The sequence below is a fragment of the Betta splendens genome, chromosome 15 (assembly GCF_900634795.4).
Source record: "Betta splendens chromosome 15, fBetSpl5.4, whole genome shotgun sequence".
In the NCBI taxonomy this organism is placed as follows: domain Eukaryota; kingdom Metazoa; phylum Chordata; class Actinopteri; order Anabantiformes; family Osphronemidae; genus Betta; species Betta splendens.
The window spans coordinates 9,410,455-9,438,085 of NC_040895.2; the positions used below are offsets into that span (position 1 = coordinate 9,410,455).

A 27,631-nucleotide genomic window follows, 5' to 3' on the forward strand; every position below is an offset into this window, starting at 1 on the left:
ACGCATCGTGTACATACACATACGTACTGTACCATTCACTGACTACTGACTGTGGCAGCAAATGCATGTGTTTGGCCATAAGCATTGCAGCTTCTCTTAGCATTCAGGATGGTGTAGTAATAATAATACAACATGTCCTTATGCATTTGTGCATAAATGAACTTAAATATTTGACAAAATCTATATCTGATTGCTTTAATGCTATAACATAATTACTAACTATTAAATAATAATTCATGTTATTGACCATATTGAGAAGTATTTGTTTAAAACTACTTTACAGGCTGAGTTCAAATGGATCCTGTCATTGTTCAATCAGTTTAAATTATTAGCACCCTTATGGTTTGTGGAGTTTTTGTCCTTGTGAGAAGTGCGGAGACTTCCCACCAGAGAAATCTGTGGAAATGCAGCTGGCTCCCTGTGTAAGGTGCTTTCCCAGAGACCGATCGCTCCGCCGTAAATTGCCTGCATTTCAGTTTATGTAAATATATCTGGTAAAAAGTGATATTTTTCTCAAAGACGCTTCTCGCCTCCTTTTGGCGCTCCCTCCTCCTCTATCCCCATGACAATCCATCAACACAGATAAAACCCAACCATCTCCAGCCTCATTTTTCCTGCTCATAGATTTTCCTTGGCGAAGTGAGTCTTTCTTGCATCAGTATTCTAAGGACTAGTGCAGTTCATCCGTAATGAAAGGGATTTCTTGGAAGGTTTGCTTTTGTGGTTATATATTACATCCCACAGGACGGCATATTGATCTGTCCCATTGTTTTGTCAGGTCAGCAGAAATAATGAGACTAGCTACAATAACTAGACTCAGCAGGTAGAGCACTTGGGCTCCCATCTAATATATGCATACATGTCCTTTGAGATGTTCTGCTCCCACTGCCGTAAATGAACACTTTGTGCCTGCTCGGTTTGAATATGTATGACAGGACGAAAGAAAAAATAAGTCCCTAAGTGCATTTCCTCTCTGTTCAATACCCGAGGAAGGTTCACGAGAAGTTTGTCCTCGAAGATCTCCCTCGACACCTCTGGCAGGAGCCCTACTCCTCTCGCAATGCAGGCGTGGAGTGAAAAGGAGCAGGGGAGGGTTCGGATCGGGACCAGCTGCTCTCAGGTTTACATCGCATGGACACAAGAATCCTTTTAGTGTTATCATAGGCTGCAGACACGTTCAGGGGAGACGGTTGCATGGGAATCTATTAACTCTTACAGTTAATAACAAAAGATAGGGTCTTATCGGTGTGGTAGGAGTGACAGGGAATGCATTAACATTTATGTTGCTCTCTACCCCATGCTTTTGTGTCATCTCCAGACTGCCCGAAGGGAACAGCCTTCTCCTTAATGCAGTTCAGCACTTTGCCCATTCACCCCTTACTGTGTGAACTGCTGCAGAAGAAAATAATGACCAAACAAAATCCCTTGTGCACGTTTTGCATAAAACAGGAGGCCATTTTCTGAAAGGTACAGCAGACATTACCCTGGCTCTCTGCAAAGCCAAACACCCTGTAAATGACCACACAGTCCTTCATACCAAACTGCTAATTGGTTGGGATTAATACCACACTAACTTTTAAACTGCATCTTGTCGCTTTATAGGAATTTTAAATTTCAAAACTGTAATGACGTCACGCAACGCAGTCCTGAATAAAGGACACATTAAGGCCAAAATGCATTAAGTGCATATATATTTTTTCCTTCTATGGATGTTTTATTTAGCAGAACACAATGTTTGTTGCCCCCTCTAGTGGCACAACTGTCAAATATTTAATGAGCGTTGACCGAACTGCCAGCCAGATGTCACCAGTGCAAAGGGCTCCATACCGCAAAGCTGCGACAACTGAGTCGTCCTTAGTCATAAGAAACATTTAAAGAAGAGCTACTAAAATAAAGGCCGGAAAACTGAACTTAATCTCGACACAGGTTGCTTTACCACACAAAGGTTATAACATACAGTACTAGAAATACTGTAGCGGATGCTCGTTAGTTTACAAAACATACAGGAAACAGTAACAATCTGGAAAAGAAATGCTGTTGAGTCTCTAATGCAGTGAGAGGAGGTGAGGGGTGCCATTTTGTGCCATCTGCCGAAATTTGAAATAAAGGACACAAACCAAATGTGTGCTTACTGCTGTATGTGATGGTCTACAAAATGATTTGGAATTGGAATCCTACCGTCATTACAGAGTGGTCCCCCGAACGTCGTCATGCTGCAGTCACAGCTAAAGCCCTCCCACTGCTGGAGACACACACCCTGGTTGGCACAAGAGTCCTCCTGGCAAGTAGTGCTGGGGCCTGCATGCAGACAGAAGCAGCAACGTGGTGAGCAGAGTTATGTAAGACAACGTGCATGTCACGCACAACATATAGACAATAGGCCTCTGCGAACAGATGGACACACAGAACAAACATTTCTATTAAACATATAGTAATTCATCTAATTGTCTTTCTGAAAATAGGATTAAATTGCATTTTATTTTTAAGACACAACAATCCATACATCAACACAAAGAGCATCTGAGGTATTTAGAGAAAGTGAAATATATATATTTTTAAACCTCAGACAATAATTTGACATTCACAAAAAAAGAAAGTCTGACACTAAACCTAACACTAAACTAAACATTTAAACCTAGTCCTTTACAGTAGTGTGTATTTAGATTTTTTTGCTGTAGCTTATATTTTTAAAACTTTGTCTACAGTGTAGTCCAGTTCTTTAAACTGTCCCAGACTTGTGTGGAAATGGTTTGTGTCTTTAGCTTATCTTGCACTTAGACCAGCCATGTTATTACCAGCTCTAAATGGGGTCAGAGGACAGTGATGCTCAGTTCCTAATCAATAGCTGCTTGAGCCATGCATGTGCTTTAAATAGCAAGGTAACAGCATTTACAGCACAGGTGTGTTTACAGTCTGTGTGTTTATTCATTACGCTTGTACATCTATCACTCCCATCAATTAACCATGATGTCAGCTGGGTGTTCCATTAGCCTCTGGCTATGATATACTGTACATTTAAATGTTTTTGGTGTTGGAAAATAGAAACACACATAAACAAATTTTTCTACAACCTTAACCTTAATCATAAACAGAATGGTTATTTTCTGAAGAAAATGTCGTCAGAGTAGCTGCTGCTCAGCCTCAGTGTAACTATGGTAACTGGTTAGTAGTTTAAGCATCTGCTGTAGCCCACTCAAAGCTGAAAATGGACAAAGCAAAGAGCTGTGAACACACAGCACAATTCGCCACAAGGAAAAGAGACGTTTTACACCATAATTACAAATAAATAAAAATATTTTATTTGCATCTAAGTGCATGACTGATGAGTACTGATGATCCCATCATTCTCAAAATCTTCACGTTAAAGGGGATTAACGTGTCACATACATAATGGGGTGTAATTTAGCTTGACATGCTTTATGACTCAACTACGACAACTAATATGTAGCGTTATGAAAATAAATATGTCTGGTTAATATTAGTCGTCTTTTAGTGTATGTATTTCAAACTGAAAAAATATGATGTAATCATGTAATCATGTATTCAATGATACTAACTACTGTATTTTAAAGCATAGAGCTGATCCTGCTATTAAATACAACTCCTAAATAAATTCACAAAGACAATAATGCCAACAAGGCCATAATGCCAGAGGCTATACCAGAAAATGGCAATAAATATTAGACCTACAACAAAAGGGACCTGTTACCCCCCCTAAACAATTGTTAAGATATTCATGCAGGAGCACACTAATGTATTGAGATACTTTAAATCATGCAAAAATGACCTATTACATCTACTGTATAAATAAACATAACCTCAGGAAAAACCAAAGTTATGTCCTATACAAAAAGTGAACGCAAACTAAACTGTGAGCCCCATAGACTTTGATACAAGATGGAAATAGTGCTTGTATTCCTATGGGATTAAAGCACATTTTGAATGGGAAGGGAGTGGAAGTAGGTCTTGTTCAGGGAGATGTGGAGAGTGTGGAGGTTTAGAAGGGGGGGGTCAGAGACACCGCAGACGCAAAGAGGGAAGGGACATCAGACTCTGTATTAAACAGACAGAGCAATCTACCTTGCAAGTCAGCTTTCATCAATGCAACTTTTGTCAGCAAAATAATAAAAAAGGAAAAGGCAAAGTATACCAGCCGTTAGTAAAGCACCAAGACGTCAGAGACGGTGTAAGAGAAACACAGACTGTTGAAGCAGGACTGACAGAACAAGGATAGAGGAGGATGTTTGTCCTCAGAAAGAGCCAGAAGGGAAAACCGTGTTGAGCCACGCTGTAACAGCAACTACTCTCAAAATTCCAAGTGAATGGGAGTGCGTTTATGCGTTTATTAAGTTATTATGAGAAGTGGTGACGCTTTGTCCGATTGAAAACAGCATATATTCTCTCATGCATATTGTAAATTTGGTGCCTGCTTTGTTCAACTAAAGTGTGCGCTACCTTCTGACTCTATCACTGCAATCCAATAAATACGTTATTACGGAGGCAATTTAGCTTTGTGAGAGGCCATTGATTCTGTGTGGCGCAAAACGAAAGCAGCAAGTCTGACAGACTCGCACAGGACGCTCGATTTGATTACATTTGTAATGTAGACTCATGGAAAGATCAGAAGTTGCGTACTCAATAGAAAAAGAGTGGATGAATTGTGAAATTAAACTAAGTGAGTGACGTTGTAAAATAAATCAAATATTGTCTCTGGATGTGGCGCACACATTAGACTGGGCAAATGATATTCATGCATGCAACAAAGACTTCATAAATAATTCAAAAGGATTGCTTCTGGCAAACTCTCAGATCCAGCAAGCATGCATGGAGCAGAACAGAATGGGGATAAAATGGGAAATAACACTGGCAGTACAAATATGGCACAGAGCATAATCAGATTATAGCCAAGTGAAATAGAAATGATTGCCTGTGGAGGAATGTCAGAGCTTGATGCATTCAAACAGAATACTAACACACTTTATGGATGTTAAATGATACGCCACAGGTTGGCAGCGTGGGGCCGCGGGTGCTTCGTACTGGATGTGTGAGAACAGGCAGACCGAGCTCTGACCACTGCAGGGAGCTGCAGTACCCGCATGTGTTTCATAAGCATGAAGGGAAACCAGAAACAATACGGCCATCACGTCTAAAGTAAAAACTCTGATTCCAACCAAGCAAAGCTGCAGGAGGAATGAAGAACTTTTGCAGGCGACTAGTTCATCTTTTCCCAGTGGACTGAAAGACAACTCACCTTCACACCCTCTCTCTATCTGACCCACACAGTCCAGAGCCTCTGACATCAAGTCTGGGAGCCGCCCATTCAGGTCCACTGATGCCAGACAACCTTGAAACCCCTCCCTGGCGTGCACAAGTTTGGGCAGCTCCTTGAACATCTCCTTCGTCACCCCGCCAATGTAAAGGTTACCTGGGAAGAAATAAGAAATGACAACACTGCCCCCTAGTGGTCGCCTGTTCAGATTCTCACTCGTCCAGGTTATGTTCATCTCGAAGGTGCTTCTCTGTGGCAACTGGGTTTGCAATGGCTTTTTGTCCTTGAGGTTGAACAGATGCAGTTGTTCCGAAAGGTGGAAGATCTTTAAGAACTAAGTCCAGTTGAGACAGAGAAGAAGCTTTCGAACCCCTGGTGAAAATCAAACACGGCACTGAGCTCATCTCATCACAGGCATTAAAACTAAGAACAGAATGCTTTTGTTTGACCTAATTACTGAACACCTGTTTGAAAAAAAATGCTGAACAAGAACATGAAAGAGTGCAGGAGGTTAGTCTCACTCAACAAATGTGAAATAGTATTGAATTACAGTCTTCTCTAATGGCAGTGTGTCAATAAACTGCCTTTTATGTGCAAGACATTTCTGTGCCACTTTGTCCTGGCATTAAAATGTACTATCACAGTAATTACAGTTACAACAAAGTATTAATTATGCCAACGTCCTTGTGTTTACAAAGGTTTATATCCTGTTAACTGAGAGTTCTCTAAATTCCTTTTTATTCAGGGCTGGTCTGCGAATCACCAACGGTCTTCTCTGAGAACTCTCCTCTCCACATGCACACCATTAGTGTTGGCTAAGGAACAGATGGGAGTTGAGCTCTTGCTCAGGGGTACGTCAGCGGTGGTAATGAGTAAGCGCCAAGCACTGCTTCCTCCATACAGTACACCCCCACAGGGTTTCAGTCACAAACCTGCCTCTCTCACCTTTAGGCCACCGATGACCCAATTTAATGAAATCGGAAAGAGATAGGCTGTATATATAAATTCTCGCCCACGTACCCTTAAGGTCCAGGTTCTTGGCTCCGGTGGTTGTCTGCGTGGTGATTTTGGTATCAATCTTGACAGTGTGGAGGTTGTTGGTGTCCCGGGAGATTATGACACTGTGCCAATGGTTGTCGTTCAGGGGTCTGTTGGAGTTGCCTTTGATCAAATGGGCTCCATTCCCCAGGTCAGACACATAGTGCAGGTAGCTGGAAACAGATATTGCACAAACAGCATGAAAACATGAAGCGTTGGGCAGAAAAAGATGAAAGACTTATAAAAGACACAAGATTTGCTATAATCCAAAAATAGACACCTATACTTGTATATTTATGGAGTAATTACATATTTATCGACAGATCTTGTTACAAACCTTGAATACACCACAAAGTGCCAAACAAACCCGAAAAACAACCACCACGATTAATAACCAATTAAGTAGAAAAGTATAATTAACCTTTGGAAACTAGAGCAAGAACGCGCATGTTTCCTGGCTGCGTCTTCAAATGTGCAGATACGAGTGTATCTCAAAATGCAGCTGTGCGAAAAAGGAGCTAAATAATTGGCAGGTTGCGCAGTGAACAAAAGGTTGTGGGCTGTGCTGAACAAATTGGCCCTAAATTCTTTGGTTTAAAGGCAATTTGTGATTTCTATGCTCCTTTGAATTAAAATGTATGCCTTTAATGTTTAGCGCACTGAATAATGACTTAACTCCAGGCATTAGTTAAAAGAAGGTCATTCTATAGCTTCATTTCAGCACTAAGTAATGTCCCCTGCGCCACATTCCCTTTCATTGAGTTGTGCCTTCACAAAGATTAAAAAGAACAGCAATAGCCGACAGCTCTTTCAGTAAATATTTTGGCAGAGGGGTGATAAGAAAAGAATTTAAGTTCCCACAGTAGCGGCATAAAAAAGTCAAAAGCATTATATTGTGTTTGGAGGCTGTCATGTGGAGTAGCAGCATGTGAAGAGCAGCATTATTGAATTCATAATCCATTTATACGGACACTTTCACAAAAATAAACACCTTGCTACAGCAGTTTAAAACTGATTCAACACAGTTTAAAGCTTCTCTGCTTTCTATATTTGGTGGTCGTATCATCTAGTGGCGGCCAGATCCACTTGTCAAGAGCTGAGTAGTATGTGCAGCATGAGCACTGACAGCTGCAACGGCCAAACAACAACACAAGTGCTGCCTACACCAAATCAAACTTCATCTACACTCTGGGAAACAGTAACAAACATGTGTGTCAGACTTCTCACAACAAGGAGTGGAGTTGTACACTTGAGCGTGCACAGCAATGACTGCTGCAGCAAATACAGAGACAGATCTACCAAGAAACACGTCAAAAATGCATGTGAGGTCCGTGTGGGCAGATCTGTGGATCCACAAGTGACACAAGACAGGGTTCGCTTACCCTTTGACCAGTTCCACCACAATGAAGTCATTTCCATCCCCGCTGTTAAAGAGGATGAGGCCGTCGGGGGAGGTGGTCTTGAACTGAAAGAAAAGGTGCATGAAGTAGTAGGCCTGCAGAGTGGTGAGCGTCACGTAGCTAGTGCGCGACTTGAAGGTGATTGGGTCGGCGATGATGTTCTTGAAGCCAATCATGGCGTTGAGCTCGCAGTAGTCGATGTCGCCGTTTTTACAGAGGTCGATGTAGGGCAGGCCGTTGAAGGAGAGGCTCTGGAGGTGGCCAATGAAGTTGGACGGCACCATGGACAGGAAGCGCTTCTCCGTCACGATGCCTGTCTCGATGTTATTGAACTCCAGCTGGGTGTGGTCACCTGCCATTTGACCTTTGACCCGGAGAAAGAGGACGATAGGTTACGCAACAAATCTCTACTTTGTTATTGTACATGAGATGAAGTGGTCTACACCAAATATAACACTAGTAAAATCATTCAATTTAAATATTTAGTTTTTTTTTAAGTAAGTACTATAATGACAAATATTAAAATAACAAACCTTTTAAATAAATTATGACGCATAATTAAATCACATTTTCTAAAGAGCAGCAGAGGATGAGACGTACCTTCCACAGGCGTCAGATCGTCCACAGTCAGTTTCAAACTCTTGCCCCTCCTGTATACACGTACTGTGTGCCACTCATTATCGTTCAGATTCTGACCCGCAAAAATAGTCTCTGGGCCTTTGCCTGCAGGACAGTCCAAACAACGGTTAACACACACGCACACTTCCAAACACACACACATAACAGAGAGGCTAAGGGACAGAATCAAAGAGGGGGAGGATCGAAGGGACGGCAGAGTGAACAAGTTAAGTAGTTTGACAGAGGCAGAAGACATTAAGGTAAACATAGTTAATGGACCATGAGAACACATCATTTTGACTTGCACTCGATGTACCGATCGCACCATTAGATATATGAAATATTATAAAGCACCATTTATGTCCAGCCAAGAGGAGGGAGGCAGTAATCACCAGTTCCATTATTACTATCAATACATGCTTGGTTTTAAATGTGTAGTGTCTGAGAGGCGTTTGTTAGGCAAGCTAACAAGGCACAGTTACATCCATCCTCATACAGTAGCTCCAGTAGCTACTGGTGTCTGCTGAGAATGCTCCCACTGCCATCACACCACATGGTGGCAGCAGATAACTAGCAACAGCCAAGGACAAGGCACTTAACTCAGCATCACTCTCCATCTTGTTTACCTAAGACAGTGCAAGCCAGCATTTGATTTCTCTCATGTCCACCTCACGAAATAAAATGGAAAAGCAATATAAAGGGAAGCGGCGAGCTTGGGGGAACCGAGAGCCACAGCCCAGGGCCATGCTTAGTCTCCTGTCCCCAGACATAGAGTCAAACAGCAGACAGGAAATACAGAATGTGATTTTAATCAGCAGCTTTTAAAATGTGGGAGTGAAAAAAACTAAAATGATATCAAACCTCTTAATCTTCCCTTTATCAACTCCTGTAACCACAATATTAATATTGCACGAAGAGCAGGTAGCTCACTGTGCTAAGAACCTTAAGTAGGAGTAATCAAACATGTGCAGATCTGTAGCAGAAGGTATCAGAAAAGATAATTTCCACGATGCAAATTTGCATTTAAAATTCCAACACTGGTCCAATTGGGGCAACACATTATTTTTTCATGCAGCCTCTGTCTTCGAGCCTCTTTGAATTGCTACACAGCTCTGACGTTCTCCTGCTGCGCACATATAACCAAACAGGCCAATGAGGATTCACCACTGTGACGGTATTAAAATCCCCAGGCTCCGGATACCTTCCCCACAGTGGGGAGTATTGGGGTGGGAGCCCATTTATGGCTGCGCATTACCTCTTTCTCTACAATCTAGAGTACCCATGCAGTGTGTATGCAAATCTTAGGGTGGCAAAGTACTGGGACACACTCAATCTCAGAAGCACAGTTCTGCTTTGTAAGCACTAAACACCAGGGCAGGATTGAAACCAGACGACTGGAGAGGGATTAAAGAGGTGAGATATGAAATAATGGGATGGAGCTGGACTTGAAAGCATGCTTGATCTTTGCCTTCCATCATCCTGTCCTTGTTATTCTCCAAGGAGGAAAGAAAGGAAAGAGGGGGGGGAAAGAGGTCAATTGTATTAAACAGCACATCCCTGCAAAACATCCACTGCCATAGAGCCTGGTTTTATGCCACTAATGCAGTCTTTGGTCCAAACTGACAGCTGCTGGCCACATATTAAAATCCCCCAGTCCACTGTCTGCTGCGTCCAGCCATCTTTAGTGCCCTCACTGGCGGTGATCTATCTGCAGTGATGGATCTAGAGTGATCTCGCCCTGCCTCGTTGACTTTGGGCCCAAGGGAACAGTAGAGAAGTGTGGCACAGGGCACCAAGAGAAGATGTGATTATCCAGTCAATCAGCTCTGGCTGGCTAGATGACAGGCCAGATACTGGTGCTGCCTATCCTGACGCTGTGACTCACCCAGGTGGAGGAAAAATGAGACAGTCGCTGACCAAGCAGCAGGCCACGACAGCTGGATCTCAGTCAACACAGACATCGAGACGGGCGCACATGCCAGGGAGCGCTACCACACCAAGCCACCCGCATGTCCAATCACTGCCTTGCTAAGTGAAAGCTGCTGTGAATATTGTTTTAGCAAGCACAGGTTAAATCGTGCTAAAACAATGACAATCAACACTAATCAGCTGCATTGTTCCATGATCATTTTTTTGCCAAACTAACATACTGGTCAATACCGAACATTTATTTATTAGCAAAAACTGCATAATCGCATTGGTTTAACTACTACTACTACTAACTACTACTACTCGCTGGCTTTACAAGAAAGTCAATCAGCGATGTTGTAAGACTAGGAGATGTTCAATGTTTATATCCTTCTTTTAATTGAATGACTGCTACACAGGCAACTGAGCACAGCAGCTTGTATGCGAAAGAATTAATAATTGTATCCATAAACAATGACAATACTTCAGTATTACTACCATATAGCCTCTTTCATTTATGTATATACACAAACATATATCGTAGTTAATCAATCAATTAATCCCTCCACAAAACATTTGTTTAAAACTACAAAATGTTTTTGTTAAAAAATGTCTAAAACTAAAGTACAAAGGCCAGATTCCTCGGTAACACTACTACATAAATGTATACTTGAATATGACTGATAAACATCTAGCTCAGAATCACAGAATAAATCACAGTGCCGTCCCCTTCAATCATCCTCCCATTTCGAGGCAGGTGTAATAGCCATGTCAAGGAGCTCCTGCAGCTCTTTCACACTAAATAAGTCAAAAATGAGCGATTAATGTGTGGAAAAGATCAATTATGGCAGAAAAACGGCCCAAGAAGGTCAGAGGTAGGATATTCATGAAGCCTCTCATCACTGCATCCAAACTGAGATTATAATGCAGCTCACGCTAATGAATGAATAGAGAATAATCGCGGCAGACAAAAAGAGCCAATCTGTCACAAGATATTTTTAGTTATTATTTTTAGTGTTGTTGTCACTCAGAGCCTGTTAACAGTGTTTAAGTCGAAGTGGCAGTGTTTTCTTCAGACAGCTCCGGGCAGCCCCAGGGAGCCTAGGTCCTTAATTGACAGTGATGTGTTCTTTGAGTCAGTGCTGAAATTCTTCATCCACTGCGCTGACCGGAGCCGCGGCGCCTGACAAAACACATTAATTAACACAGGAAAAAAAAGGGGACAAAAATAACAAGGAGAAAAATTATAACCTAAAAAAGAAGTATTAAACGCTAGAACTGAAACGCACTGGCTTCAATTAAAGAACTTCAATTAAACATTTTGTTATGACCTAATTAGGTCTGGATTTATTAGAGAAAGACATATTCTTTATCACTATAAAACTATTTATTCTGCACAGGTGAATATTAATTTCCTATTTGTAGTGTTTATTATATGTTTACCATGCAAGCAGTGACTTAAATCCAAATAACCTAATGCTGCTTTATTCCCACAGCAGTAGTTGCTTGCTTATAAGCTGTCCATTTCTTAACAGTTCAAGCTTTCACAGTTTGCTCATAAACCAAAAATGACCTTTTTTAGGAATTGAAAGGGGGAATTAGAGCATAGAGCTCTCTATTTGCATAGACAAACAAGGGATGCAATCCAAGATGCATGAACAATGCTATTTAGCATTTAGAAAGGTGTAAAGAGGGGCTGGCTCACAGAAGCATGTCTGGAGGTCACATCGTGTGATTCTGTGTGGAGGCGTTTTCTTGTACAAGTCTCCGCTTTTCTCATCATGCTGTGACCTTCAATACAGTAACACTTCACACACAAGGAGATCCAACGCCTGGGTTTACAGAGAGAACAGTCTGTTCCTTAAAGCCAGTGTGTGTGACACTGGCCCTTTATTGTGGAGCTTAAACTGTCTCATTTCGGCTGGTATTTACAGACACTGAGACGGTGCCTGTCAGGAAGATGACTCCAGAAAAGTAATTATTAATTCATCGCTGTGGCAGAATAAAAAATGTTGGGGATATTTACCTCCCAAAATGTTGCAATGTAACCTCTTTGTTGAAACACACACACACACATACACAGCAGATACCACAACAAGATCTATTCTCTTTCCCTCCCTCTTCATCCCTTTCTTTCTGCTCTACGAGGCAGGTTAATGAGAATAATAAAATCACACTCTGTATTTCCTCTGTGTCTTCAATGGCCTCATCAATTTAGTGCTGGTGTGAAATACTGAAGTAGAAAGGAAACAAAAAATGTGAGGTGGAGACAGGCAAACCAAGCATGTCTAAAATATCGCCCGCTGCACTTCCAGAGCATGCGCTTAATATGAAGAGTAAAAAGGTTCGTTAATTAGAAACAACTCAATGTAGAATCACAAACGTCAGTTGTTAAAAAGAGCCTCCCTCCATTTCCTCTGCGCTACTCATTCCTCTGGCCAGACAATATACTCAACAAGAATTATACTTGAATATCATCTCAATATCATTATTTCAGTGCACTGATTGAATTCTCGTTGCTCTAGCTTAAGGATATTTGAATGTCAAGGCTGCAAAGAAAGAAATTGCAAACATGGCTAAGTAGCAACACATGATTTCTCCAGAAACAATAAGAATCAGAGAAGAAGAAGAAGAAAGGTGAACAGTAACTTACTGGATGAACAGTTAATCTTGATACAATCTAGATGGGGAAGAATAGATGAGAGATAAATTCATCTTTCAACGTTACAGCTGCAGACACCATTAAAACATACAGTCCACCTCTCTGGGGACACACACACGGACACTGTCCATCCTCTGATGCGCTCACCCATATGTTTATATAGAAAATGATCAAAACGAATATTTAGTGGTATGACACTATTTGTGTTTTTTTCAATTTTCTATACAGCGAAACTAAAATCTAGATATTACCACAGTAGCTGCAGGCTTACTTGTTTCTGTACATTATGAGCGCATCAGATCCTGGTCAGGGTCAGACAGGGCCAGACGGAAGGTCTCCACCTCTGTTTCTCTTTATCTCATCGGTCTGTCACTTTATTCACTACATTTGTGTGTTTTCATATTTCAACTTTTCTAAAGTGCAACACATGTGCAGCACAAAAACTTACTATATCTTTGTACTATGCTAGTGTAGGAAGCAAGAGTAGCAGTGATTACAACTTTTTAATTGCATTTACTTACAGTATGTACTGTCCATGTTCAATTATATGCACCTTACTGTATGTGCTTTTGTAGTAAATACTGTAGTTGTTTCACATTATTTAAACTGAGCTGTGAGACTTCCATGAGTGGTTTTGAATAATGCATATTAAATATGCTGTATATGTATATTTACTTATTAAAAAGTGGTATTAGAGTTACAATGCTTGTCTTGATCCTACCAATAAGTGCACAGCTCTGCCTTATCCACAGCCACTATTCCTTTTTTAACCTCTCCGTGTACTAAGGCTGAGCTCATGCCTCGTCTGAGAAAGGTGACCCAGTTCAACACCCCCTCTTCTCCTTCCTATTTGGCCCTGCCTGTCATGTGTTGTCAACCACAGCAGAAAAGTGGTCGCAAACAGCCAGAGACCAGCACTAGCCTGCCCTTACAGGAAATGCTCTGCTTTTTGTAGGGGAGACAAGCAAGACAGGCTCTCAGGACTGATGGCGAACTCAAAGGCTAAAACGCGGTAAAAGATAATTCCAAAGGAAACAAAACATGGCCTGTTCTTTTCACAGAAGGACGTTGGATTTGACTTGTCAGCCCGATCAACGTGTGGCGCTGTTGTCTTCCGTGGCGGGATGCATGCTTTCTTGCGGCCGTCGACAAACACAGACTGTCTGCTTTGTATGCACGACTAAGCCGCCCCGCTTAGGGAGCCCATTTCTGTTTAGCCAGTGGAAAGGAGAAATAGATGGCTATCATTTGTGCAGCACTGCTCTGTTTGAGAGCTATCAAACTTTTCACAGGCATCATTGGATTCTTTCCTGAGCAAATAAGCACATGGGCACACTCTTCCTCACATACAGAGCCATTCATTCTGTTTTCACTGTAGGCAGGCTGCAGAGGGCAGATGTCTGTGTCTGTGCTAATTTGTGACAGATCTACTGATTCATCTCTAAACATGCACTCCTCCGAGAAAAATCAAGGTGCGCAGGTGAACCGAGACACGTGTGCATGAGCAACTAAGGGTGCATTATGTTTAGTAACACCTCATTCTAAAACAAGAAGTCTTGTACACTAATCCTTGTCTACAGTATGTGACAGCAGACTCACGTATGGCTGTTAATGAAGTGGGCAGCGAGCATTTCCTACTGGGCAACAGCAACTGTGTGCTCTACTGGCAGTGAGCGGAGAGCCGCAGACTCTTGTCATTGAAAGTTTTCACACCATCTCTTTCTATTCGCAATATGTACTATAAAAGCAAGAAAACGTAGTGTGTTTGTATGTGTGTGGGTGTTTAAAGGAAAGCGAGAGAGGAGGAGAGAGACAGACAGACGGGTACTGTATGTGTGACAATGTGACAAAGTGTCATCAAGCTTCTTTTAGTTTCATCATCACGTGTCTTTGCACCTGCAGTCAGCGTATGACTGAGGCATTACCTAAGTTGACAGTCAGGCGGACGCGCCCGCTCTCCAGCTCCAGACGCAGGGAGTCAGCAGAGTCCCGGGATGTGGTGGCTATTAGGATGCCATAGGCTCGCTGCGAGCGGAAGCGCAGGGACACGTCCTCGGCCTCCGTGTGCATCACCACCGGCAGCTGGACCTTCATAAACTTGCTGCCATCGTAGCTGAGGATGGTCGCCTCTGCAGAGACACGGAGGAAAGAAACAATGAGTTTTGAAGTCAACCGATGGCTTGGCCTGTCAGCTGTGCAAAAATAACATCCAGTCCAGTGTTGTAGTTGCAGTGTTGACTTTTCCAATGAAGAGACAACTAACATGACAATGAAAAGGTTTAAATTGCAGTGAGGTGGAGGTCACTGTGGTAAGAGAGCCAATTATGTGCATTCTCATCCTACTGCTGTAGTACTACTGTAGCACTGATTTGTCATCCATTACCCAGCCCATTCACACAGGCATGACTAACCATGAAGCTGACAAACACAGGTATAACCACAGTCCTCCAGGAGCGTCGCAGTGCCGCTCAGATACTACATGTACAGTAGTTTGCAGGATCGTTAGGGACGACAGCTCACTGACAACCAAACTCATTCTGTCTGTCGATGAATGCAACAATTACTGTACAATACAATACGCAATCACCTCACAGAGCACACTGGCACTGTCAAAGCACTGTGATCATGCAGCCCCATGTACTGGAGCTGACAGTTCCCTAAAGTCTGGGTCCTGTGTTCTATGTGCCAATTAAGGCGGAAAAGTGGACCCCATCACAGAAAACAAGGGCTATGTACATGTTGGGAGTCTTGAATAAATCCTGGCAGACTGCCAAAGTGCTACTGAAAAGGAAATAGAGGTAAGTCTGTCAACTAACATAGAACAACCCACAAAACGCCTTTTATATTTGCTATGTAATAGCGGCAAACTAGAAAAAGACAAATTGGTATTGACTGAGGAAAAAACACAATCTGCGACAAAATTGTAACAGTCTGTGGACCTTGAATATTGAGCTCCTGCTCAGGGTGACTGCATTTACTCAAAGCATTAGGCAGCTGCCTGGAGAAATGCTGGGGAGATTGTTTAACCCTGGCAGGTTGTAACAGCGTTTCCGGTAGTGTAACTAAACCCTAACCTAATAACAAAGCCATTACTGCAGCTGCAGTGCTGATACAGATAGAAGACAAGCTGGATGGATGGAAGATGGAGAGGGGTGGGGGGTGATAGGGTACCAATGTACACGCGCCACCTCATCACCACTTCCTCGTGACACAGAGCCAATGTCACATCCATCCCCTGGGATGACTCCGTCACATTCCTCACCCAAATCCAATTTCTCCACGCCCTCCTGGGGTATGCTGCAGATGACAGGGGCATGTGACAAACGAGTTCTCACTGCTAAACTGTCTGCTTCCTGCCAGGCAGCTAAAGCAAAGAGCTGCAGATCCCAGGAAAAATACAACGAATGTTCCAGCTCCTAAAACTTGAAAATGTGTTTCACTGTTAGATGCGCTTGTAATTAGACCCAATGAGAGAATTGTTTTACTGTAGGCGCAGAAAACATTTGGCTTACTTGGAGCATGCATCATTACTACAGTATATTTTATAGTGTATGTGAATGAACAGAGAGTTGCATTGGGTTATTGTATTTCCGGAAAGTTGAGCTGTGAAGAAATCATTGTGATACAGCACCGTTTAAAGGAAATTAAAGATCTAACTGTACTGGTGAGGTGCTTTGAATGTGAATATAAAAAAAAGCATTTGCATTACATGCACTTTGAAACACCTTTTAAAAGTACATTTTGTCACATAAACAGAATTGACGTTTGCAAATAGCTGGACAAATGTAATCACAACTGCAGTAAATACTGCGTTTCATCCAAGATGTCACCTCTGCTGGAATTTAAAAAAATGAAGCCTTCTGAGATGCCATACCCAAAAGGTCCATATAGATATAAAAAATGGTGAATGACAAGTGAGGGAATCATTACCTAATGCAAAGTGAACACCTGTCAAAAATCCAATCCTGGAAGCCAAGTCAGTTTAATGGCACTTCTGTGTTTAATATCAAAATAAATTGAGAGGACTGAAGCTGGAGCATCTGTCTGCGCCAACCCAACAGGACGCTGTCAGGGGGGAGATGGAGCATACCGAACTAAACCAAGCATTCATTTACTGTCTTGTAAAGCACAAAACAACGTTGTTTTCGGATTTTCACGCCAAAACAAGGAGTGATTGTTGAACGGGGAGGGGCCGCCATCACAGACGAAACAAATCAGCCTGTGCTACTAACAAGAGGGACTAGCAGCGGTTGCAGGCAGGAACACAGTCTTCCTGTGTTCCCCGTCAAGGAGGAGGCGCTCAGGGGGAAGGGGGAGCTGTCAGCTGCGTCTCACCAGATTGCCATGTCCCACAGCATCAGGGTGCCAGGTACAATCCCATGCGAGTTTAAAAAAATATATCTTCAATGTAAATGAACAGAAAACATGAGTCTGGGATTTTCTAAATACACCAGACCTCATGATATGAAAACAATGTCCTCCCTAAGCAGATGCAAAGACAGTTTTCTCTGTTTGCGCCAACTTCACATCTGCTGCTCTGTGACCACACGGCAGCTCCAGTGGGGAATTCAAAATGAGAGCAAAGACGAAAACTGGATCAGTTAGTCCATTTAGAGCGGCGGAATGTGCAACTTCAGCTGGTGCTGTCAGGGACACGAGCGACAGCCAAGGTGGTAAAGGATTTAGTAGGCGCAAATTACGTTTTTCAGCCCATTGAGGCTATTAAAGCAGAATTACCACTTAGTTTAATGATTTACAAGTTAATCTTCAGTCTTCAGTCAGGCCTTTAGAAAACTATTATCAGAAGCTGTGGAAGCCAGTCATCAGACGTCCTGCGCAGCTTAAACATCTTCGACAAAGAGTGAAAGATTTACTCTGTGGTTTCCTCTGGATTTTGTAAGCAAATGGGATGATTTCCCTCCCGTCCAAATACACATTTAACATTTGCTTCTATCGGCTGTATTCACATGCTTAGAAACAATTTTCTGCACATGGCTTAAGGGCATGAGACAACCAGCTCTCTCTAATTCATAACTACAGTATATTCAAGTGTGTGTGAATGGTGACTAACACAGTGCGCTGTTAAAGGGCATGGCTAAAACATGTTTTAATGCTTAAACACAGACATATTCTCCTTTAAGGGCATTTTACAATTATGCAATAACATTATGCACCTCTTGGCTTTTGCTTCGGCCCAATGGCAAATGGCTTTATGCTCTGAAAAGCAATAAATGTGGTCAATTTACATAATGAATTTATATATTCCATTGCTGTGGTCTATGGATTATCGTCCACCTAAGTACTGTGGATACTGGATTATATATGTATATGCCTTCATGATGTTCATGATGTAGGGAGAACTACAGTATAGGCTTACAAATAAAGACTGTAAGTTCATAAAATCCCTCCTAAGCACACGTCAACAAGCTGTAAATGTGTCCAGCACGTGGTGGAGCCTGTGGTGGATGTATCTATGATTTTTTATGGACGTTCAGGAGCCATTTGTATTCATCGCAGGTATGTGCAGGTAAACATCCACCATCCAGAGCAGCCACTGTCCAAGTGAAATAATGCAGGTGCTGTCAGTGTGGGGATACAGCATGTCAGATCTCATTAGGGATTACGTGCCCGTGTTGCAGCACACCTACTTCACCATCTGGGACGCTGCCTTAGCCTCACGCCGCAAGACTAATATTTGGGCTAATTAGCAACTGGAGGAACAATAAGGGGAAGACATTTGGGATGCGAGGGGGGAAAATTGCTTTGTCTGCTTAATTAAAATCTCTCAAAATAGGCCGAATATCTCTACGGTTCTCTCCCGAAGCTCCACCTCCTGTTCCTTGCACTCATTGTCGTCCTCCTCCTCCTCCTCCGCCATATGCAGTAGCTGTATTTTGCCACCGGGTGGTACACCATGCATGGATAAGTGAGAGCCGGGCTAATTCTTTTGACAGCTTCTCGGCCTGCTGGTGCCTGCTTCATCCTACCAGCGCACAAGCAATCTGGAGCCATCAAAACAGCTGGCAGCGCGCCAGGGCCCATCCTCCACGCCACTGCTCCCACTCGCACTCTTGGTGGTGCCAGTCTCATACACAAGGGCACGAGCCGGACAGGGGTAGCTGAGATGCGAAAACACTGAGAGTGCGGGGATCATGGAGATGGAGACATTTGCAGCATCCAGTACTTTACAGTGAGGCTGATTGGAGCCGCCGTTCGGATTTTTGGATTTGAGAACGCTCTCTGGATAAGTAATTATCTTCCTGAGGTGAAACAATCTGCAGCCCATGCCCGTTCCTCCTCCCTCATGTACTATGCCCTAATTCCTGTCAACTGATTAGCTGGAATGAAAGTGCACGTGTGGTGAATCAGAGCGTTGCAGAATCAAGCCCCGATCAGAAGAGGCACCTTTTGTTGGCTTATTATTAAAGCAACTTTTTGTATTAGCTTCACCTAAATTTCTGTATCTGAACACTGACAGGGAACACAGTTCCACGGCATCCAGGTGCTCTCAGGCATCACCTGGTTTTAAGCAGCATGCATGACATTAAGACTCCAGCCAGACATACTGTACTCCACGCCCCAATCAACACGATTCAGTGTTTAGGCAAGACTATTTCATGAGGTGGATGACTTTAGCGCAGAGGAGAAGCAGAACCACACGCTGAGCTGACACATGTAACTGTGTGGGATGTGTTACATTCCATTCCCTTTAGTTTCTTTCCCCAGTGAAAGAACCTGTTCAGGCAGTCGCTCTTGTGCAGATGCATCATGCTGTGATAACAGTGTCACATGCCCGAGCTCTTTTTGACATTTGCCTTGATTATGCATATGCTAACAAATTCTTTTGCTCATTTGCTGATATACCCCAGTTAAGGTTTCATGATGAAACCGCAGCCATATTGCAGCAACATTAAAGCCCAAAGCTTGCAATACGTCTCAAAAGCCCATAAAATATACAGTATAAAGATATACTGTAAATAATGTATGCAATTGTCAAGACCTATTTTGGGTTCATTTCCATTATAAACTCACACTATGCTGTTGCTTCGCAAGGTAATACTACGAATGTCTTAACTGAACTATACTATACTTGTCCTATTTCTCTTATCTGGAGGTGAGAGCAATAAGTATTCTGTACCAGGTCTGTTCATGGGCGAGTGGTTTGATGAGCCAAATGCTTAGCAGAAGACAGCCAATTTACAGACTTGTGTGCAAGGAGAACGTGACCAGCAGCGTCTCAGTGGTGCATCACTAACCTGCCACTCAGCACAGCCTGCCAGTCAACACCCTGGCTCATTCTGTCTGCATCTTTCTGACTCTCCATCCTCACACGCACACGGGCTTCATTACCTGAAGCACTTTTAGTCTAGTGAGGCAGGAGCCATCAGTGGAGATACATAATAATGTAGCTGTTTTAGTGAGAGGTTGTGATTAGAGAACTACATCGTGCTGTTTTTGGGGTTTCTTTGATATGAACTGCTGCCCGCCTACGGTCCTATGATTTTATGTCAAGCTCAACAGACAATACATAATGAGTGTCACTGTGCAGCGCCATCAACACTTCACAGAGACACATCTGAATCCAGGCCATACAGAAAACGTGCCGCCAAACAGCCTGGAGTTGACAAAATCACTGTAGCCTGAAATCCTACCACGTTCACAGGAGCGTCCCAGGTATCCAGTCCCGGAGCAGTCGCACACGTAGCGGTTCCAGCCCTCTCTACAGATGCCACTGTTTTGGCAGGGGTTGCTCAAACACTGCTTTGGAGGTTCCTTCGAGCAAGATGGCTTGACCCCAGCAGCCTTCTGGACCTCTGCGAGGCGCCGGACATCCTTGCTCTGCCCGTCAATGAAGAGGTCCCGGATGCAGCCGACATAGCCGTAGTTGAGCAGTGCTGTCCACACCTCAGCGGGGAACACCAGACCCATTTTGTTCTCTGGCAGACCCCCGAGGTACAGATTGTCATCCAAGTCCAGAATCTCACTTTCGCCAGGGGCTGTGTAGGCAGTGCGGAACGTGTTGATAGAAATGGTACCTAAAAATAAGACACAGTAGGAAAAGTTTATCTTTTCTCTTCTGAACTACTATGAGGTGAGTCACCAGATGGAGAGATTATAACACCTATTCATAATAACTGTAAATGCCAAAAGAGACAATCTGCCCTGCAGAAACACAAACATGCAGGGATGAACCACTTAGAGATGGTTTGATGAAGAAATTAGCTTAATTAGTGTTTTCCATCTGGACAGGGTCAGGATTTTCTTCATTTGGAATGACTGATTAGTGTTGATAAGACACATTAATCACAGGACAGCTAGTCTATTAGTAGCCTAATCTAGGAATCCTGAGAGTATCTTCTCCACTTTCCTTGTATTTCCCATAATAAATCTTCTTTAGCTATATAATAGTGGTCATAAAAAAGGAAAGAAAAGAAAAGGGAAGTCATTGCCCCCTCTATCATTTGAGCCAACCACAGAAAAAAAACAAACATTGAAGCCATCCTTCTGAACTTGATTAACGGACTGCAGGCTGTTTTTTTCAGGCTGTCTCGCCTTCTTTTTGCCTCTCCAACACATAAACCTGCAATGAGAGTTTGTGTGTTTCCCCACCATGATTTATCACTCTCATTCAGGTTTAATTCTGGATCTAGAGCACGGTAAACAACAGCAGACATGACTGGACTGTAAAGCTGAGGAAAACGAAGGCCTCACTGCAGGACTCAGACCGGGTGATTAATTTGTATATGGATCTGTTACTCTCAGTGCAGGAGTCATTGTAGATCTTTAATTAATGGCGGCTGCCTCCAATGCCCACATGCCCGTCCAGTAATCTATACACCATGCTGCTCCGAATCTGCAGGAAAATAGTGGGCTAGGGCTGTTCAAAAAAAAAACTGCCATAAAGTCATCATTTGCATATTGAGTGGCAGATGCATGCCATGGCAGATATGAAGGACCTATTAGCTGATTGACTGAGCTAAATGGCAGAGTTGTAAGTTGCATGTGGAGAGAGAGCACAGCTTTGAAGCCTCTTTTTCAGTCAAAGTGTTTATGTTGGGAAACAAGCCTTAAGCCACACATGAATTTTCAACAGAGCTGCCTGGTACATTTTAGAGACACATTAGACATTAAATGGGGCCTTTCACATCTCATTACAGCTACCATTAGCATGCACCAATGTACATATCACAATTAATTACGCCATGTAATAAATACAGTACCTGTTTAAGAAACACAATTAAAAAATACAATTGTTTTGTACTAAACCTATGGACATTGCCACACTAGCAAAATATTGAAATAAATTATGTGCATACTGTAGTAATAATCGTATTTATATAGTACATGTTCTTTATTACCAAGGTGAATCAGCCTTCTTGGAAAAAGCACTTGAAAAAGACAGCTAAGGACCTTGTGCACAATGATTAACCTGGTCCCACTAACATGTTCCAGCTCTTTTCTCAGGGTCTTGGCCCCAGGCATCTGTTCCAGCACTTTCCTACCGCCACCCACTGCCCCGGCTCTATCCAGCCCCAGCTGCTGTGACTTCCAAGCTTTGCACACTTGGCAAGGGCCACCCGTCACGCAGCCAGAACAGCTCCCTTCAGGTTATAGCTAACGAGCTCACTACATCAAACTCATTAGCGAGGAAACTTTTCTCTGAGTAGAGCAGGTGCCTGGCTGACGAATGATCAGCGTGATACATCTACAGTCCGGTTATGTGCAAATGCACAGAAATTCACCAAGGCAGGAACTGTAGAGCAAAATAATATTAAATTCTGTAAGGAGCCTTAAGGCTCCACCACATCTAGTGGAATCAATGCTTCAGTCTTATTAAAGTCATAAACAGCAAACAAGGATGCCTTTAAGTATACAGTAAGCATGTCTGTCTAAATTGATGTAAGTGGGAGACAACAGAAGAATGTCAGCATCTCTCAGGCATCTGCTGAGAGTGTTCTGCTCACTTGTCACAGTCCTGTAAAAAAGTGTGTAAACACAGTCAAGCTATGTTAAGTCAGAAGGCACTATACAATCCCATGGGGACATGTGCCATCACCAGACTTGCAGCACGCGAAACATAACACACAGTGCAGGACTGACTATGTTTGGAACATTATTCACAGCCAAAAGGGGAAGGGGACGTGTCTGTGCAAATGCTACAGAGCATAAAAGAGGAGGAGATGGATACAGAACAAGATTGGAACATGGAGATAAAGATGTCTGGAAAGGAGATGAGGGAGGGATATATGATGACTGATAAGAAAACAGATGAGAGAACACAGCAGCGAATTGCATCCTAAGAAGCAAGTACAGAAAGTGCAGTATAGGAGAGTTGATCAAAATGATGAAATGAAGCAATAAATGAAGGTCAACACTCCAGGACACTCAACACAATCTGACCATATTTCTGTCTCTCTCACTTTCTCTGAAGCCCATAAGTGGTACTCCATCATCAAACCTGAAGGCAGGGGTCCAAATGACAGCTCAGATCTCTCACACACTTTCTGCATCAGCAGCCAGGCTCAGCTTGGCAAGATGTCCCCCTAACCCCACTCACACATCCCCAAAACATGTTAGACAGGGGATTACTACAATCCAGTTATGGCGATATAGCCAAATCTCTCTATGTGATTGGATTCTCTGTAGAGAGAGAAGCTTGTGAGTGGGCTGTGAGGAAGTGGGTTGTATATGTGCCCATATGTGTGTGTATGTTGAGACCTCTGCTTGCATCAACTTCCACACATACACACAGTATGTGCACAATATGCATGTCTGAAAGTCAAAGTGGTGCTGTGTGTTCCCAGATGTGAAGTGGAGGCGCGACGGTGCACAGCGCGCGTCTGACTCCAACCAGAGGCCGATGGCACTTCCAGCCCAGATCCCTCACTTAAAAGCAGCGTCTCTCAGCGTCTCTAATGCATTGAGGTTGAAAGACGCCGTCTTAGAGTAAGAGTCCATTTACAGGCTCGCTTCCTGCAGGAAGCGCTGGCTAAACTAAATAGGGCAAAAATCATTACCCGCCATTGTCGTGGCTGCAGGAAGTGTTGAAGAACCCGGCTGCAGATAATTATGTCTGGCTGTTGCGTTATACTTTTGTTCTGAGTGATGTGCTTGGTGGTGTGTATTAATAAAACATCTGCCACACAGGCAGAAAAGCAACCGCACCATATGTTTCATGAGCCACGCTCTCAGAAAAAGAAACTACCGAGTTTGTCTTGTGCTTAAAAATCCCCTAATTTGAACACATTTGCATATATGGTTTATGATAGCAGTGTGTAACAAATGTTATGTGTGGTCATTTAAACAATTATAATGATCTGACCTAATGTTATCAGCCCCTTTACGAAAAACATTTGTACTTAAATATGATTTCAAATTGTTTTAGTAGCTTTCAGAAATTATGTAATTCATGTAAAAATGCATTTGAAACTGCACATTTAGAAAAGCTAATTTAAACAGTTTTGAAATACCCGTGTGAAAATCTCCAGTTTAGTGCACCACTAAAAATATATTTATGCTCTGGGAATAAAAATCACATGAGGACTGCTAAGTACAAAAGAACTGCAAATATTCTAAAGCTTTCATTTAGATTAAGGTGCAGTGCACACATCACACAAGCACACAAACAATAGTGCCTGTTTACATTAATGGAAATCCTGACACGCAAGAGTTTAAATGTGGAAAGATTTGTAGAATTTACTGAAACTGAGAAAAACTTAAAAACTTTAAACACTGCTTCGGAGTACACTCTGTCTAGCGCTTTTGTTGTTGTTACCTAGTGTTGCATACAATTTATGTCCCTTTTACACTTCAGTCTGTTGGTGTTGATGGAACAGACTTGAAGAGACGAAGAAAAGTTATTCTGAAATGTCATTAGTGCAGAGCTCAGGACAGCGCTGTGCAGCAACTGTCTCAGTCTAGGGAGAGACCACCTCCTGTTTCCATGGAAACTTAGGCAGGGTAGACAGAGAGAACAGCGAGTGGAGAGAGCTCGACTAACAAAAAAGATGTTCAGTAAGTATGTCTTAGTGTGTGTCTACTTTACAAGTGAATGATGGGAAGTTATGAGACACAAGAGTTTTTGTATGATTACATTATGAATCCACTCAGTGCTGAATATTTCTAATATAACAGCATTCATCAATATGAACCAGAGTATAAAAAAGAGAAATAACAACATGTAAACTGGCTCTACCCTTATTTTGACCATGCACATATCCCAATTTAGACTAAAAGTCTTGGGTGCTTTGGGGGTAATGAAACATTTAATCTAATTTCCACCTCTTGAGGTAGAGTGGAAAACATGGTCAAGGAGTATATCTAATTTGCAGCATGACATTGCAAGGCCTTGGCTCTGAGCACACACTAACAAATTGCTGCTTAGATAAGCAAATCAACAGGGACCAGGGCAGAGCAGCTCCAGGCGTACAGGACACCAGGGGTGAGGGGTCGCAGTTATTTTGTAGCAAATATATGTCTGGAATCACAATGTATGACACTGGGGCACTGTAGCACCATCAGAAGATAGGTTACTACCATCAAAGCATTTTAGAATATTGTAAATGGTTAGAAATGATTAGATCAGGCATTTTAAAGGTCACTTTGATTTAGTATCATAACAGATTCCTCCCTTTACTGAAAATTTTATTGTAGTAGTTTTTTATTGACGTTAATAATTCATATACTGTATATGGTGCACAGTAAAGCTTCTAGTCCAGGTACAGTATATACTGAAGGCTATGCTGTATCAACAGACTACTTCACCCTTCTGCAGCACATACAACAAATATTGACTTTAGGTATGTAGAGGTTGAGGCAACATGATATGTGAAGTACAGTATGTGCTGTCAAACAGTACAAGATGTTTACAGTTACCTGATCTGCCGTCTCGTTGGAAGTCCACATGGTACCAATCCCCGTCATTGACCTTCTTATTAACTGCCTTTGTCTTTGTCGTTCCCGAGCCCATATCCAGCAGCAGGTAGAGGTGTCCATCCAGCATCTCGATGGCAAAGAAATCCACCTTAAAAGTCTGCGGGCTTTTGGAATCCTTCGGCAGCTGCTTGGGCTTGCCGTGGCTGAAGAGGAGAAGGCCGTTGGGCTCTGTGGTGCGGAAGTCAAAGGAGATGGAGCCGGTCTTCTTAGCATTCCACTTGTTGAGGATGATAAAAGACTCTGGCGTTTCAAATGTGATGGGGTCCAGTGTGGCCACATTCTCGCACTTAAAGGCCACGGTGCCATGGATTTTCATCTTGGGATCGCCTTCTCTTGCCAACCTGGACAGCTCAAGTCTTACATCGTTGTTTTTGTACACAACCTAAATTGAGAGTAGAGAAAGGAAGTCAATTCAACACTTGTATATCGAGCATTTTAATCCATTATATTTATCTATTTCATATTATATATGTTAATAAACCAGTGGATAAAGTTGTATAGGTAATATGGGGAGTCTTCTCAAATAGGTTAGGTTTTAGGTTTTAACTATGCCAGCGTGCTCACACCCAGCTATGCGTGCCTGCAAGTCTTGTTTTCATGCGTTCCTGCTCTCAAAAATTAATGAGCTGAATATGAAAAACAGCAGTTGTACATGTGAAATGTCCCCCCTCAGGACAGTGCGTCATACGCAGAGTTCACACAGCTCAGCCCTCGGACATCTTTGTCACGCTGCACCTATGCGTGAGGAAATGTGTTTACATGACGCCAAATGTCACTCACATCACGCTGCTTTCGTTGCTCCCCATTTGAAGCCTTCACAACACATGCACAGTGCACTCTGCCTGCGTGAGGGATAAATAGCTGAGACGTCTCTGACCTTTAGCTCCATTGTCTGAATATAAAAGGTAATACTGATAAAGGCTGCATTGAAGGATGTTATCAGACAGCTCCTTGAGAACACACTGTATGTGAAATTATCTGGCGAGTAATAAATTCAATTGCCACCTTATATGCATAAAAAGGAGTTTCGAATCCACATTCTTTACTACAGTACATGTGTGTATGCAGAAAACCGTTTTAATTCTAGTGAATACTCTCACTCTGTACAGCAGGAGGCACTTGGCATAACTAAATAGGTGCATTAGTGATGTGACCTTTGAGGTGCCAAGTGCTGCAGAGCTACAGTAAGGTGCTACAGTAAGTGACAGACAGTAACATCATCTTACATATTAGCCATGGTTTAAATTCATTAGAATATGTGCTGTGCTACCATCCAGTGATTAATATGACCAGATGGTCATGGACATTTTAACATTCATTTGTCTGTCTTACTAGCTAACAGCATGGCTATGCTTTTTTTCTAAATGCTTAATGTGTTTTTAAATCAGTTTTATACACTATAGAAAAACACCACAAAAGCCTGAACTGTTGTTGGCAGCAATGCATGTAACTGTAGTCAAGCAGGAGTGCTACTGTAATTGGCAACACTCCTGTGAAAATCAGAGACGGCCATAACCTCGTCATTATCCAATCTCCATAATGGAAGAATATGTAGTGTAAGTGCAGCTGGTATAGCAGGGAGCCCTCAGTCTAGTGCCCATATAATTCCCATATAACAAAATAATTAACATGTTGGTCAAAGTCAGAATGTCAGTTTAAACAGTGTGTATACATAAAGTGTAAAATAATGTGCTCAATTAAGTCATTAATGAAAGTTATGAAAAAAATCTTCAGCACAGAGTTGAATCAATCAGTCAATATGGTGCCAGGCAGACAGATAAAAGAGAAAGTAACACAAGG

General features: G+C 42.5%; 1 protein-coding gene across 27 annotated transcripts in view; it reads right to left on the minus strand.

Moving 5' to 3' along the window:
* LOC114870515 (neurexin-1a-like) overlaps positions 1-27,631 on the minus strand; it is a 180,176-nt gene that overhangs the window by 90,776 nt on the left and 61,769 nt on the right. For 20 of the 27 annotated variants that reach the window (XM_029175255.3, XM_055502308.1, XM_055502301.1 and 17 more), the window contains 9 exons: positions 25,772-26,213; positions 20,548-20,931; positions 14,821-15,024; positions 12,887-12,913; positions 8,308-8,430; positions 7,690-8,071; positions 6,290-6,480; positions 5,252-5,425; positions 2,179-2,298 (listed from right to left, as the gene is read on the minus strand). In XM_029175255.3, coding sequence (XP_029031088.1) covers positions 2,179-2,298; positions 5,252-5,425; positions 6,290-6,480; positions 7,690-8,071; positions 8,308-8,430; positions 12,887-12,913; positions 14,821-15,024; positions 20,548-20,931; positions 25,772-26,213 — 2,047 coding nt within the window. The remainder of the gene's footprint in view (positions 1-2,178; positions 2,299-5,251; positions 5,426-6,289; positions 6,481-7,689; positions 8,072-8,307; positions 8,431-12,886; positions 12,914-14,820; positions 15,025-20,547; positions 20,932-25,771; positions 26,214-27,631) is intronic. The other 7 variants (XM_029175267.3, XM_055502309.1, XM_055502303.1 and 4 more) reach the window with 1 other exon arrangement.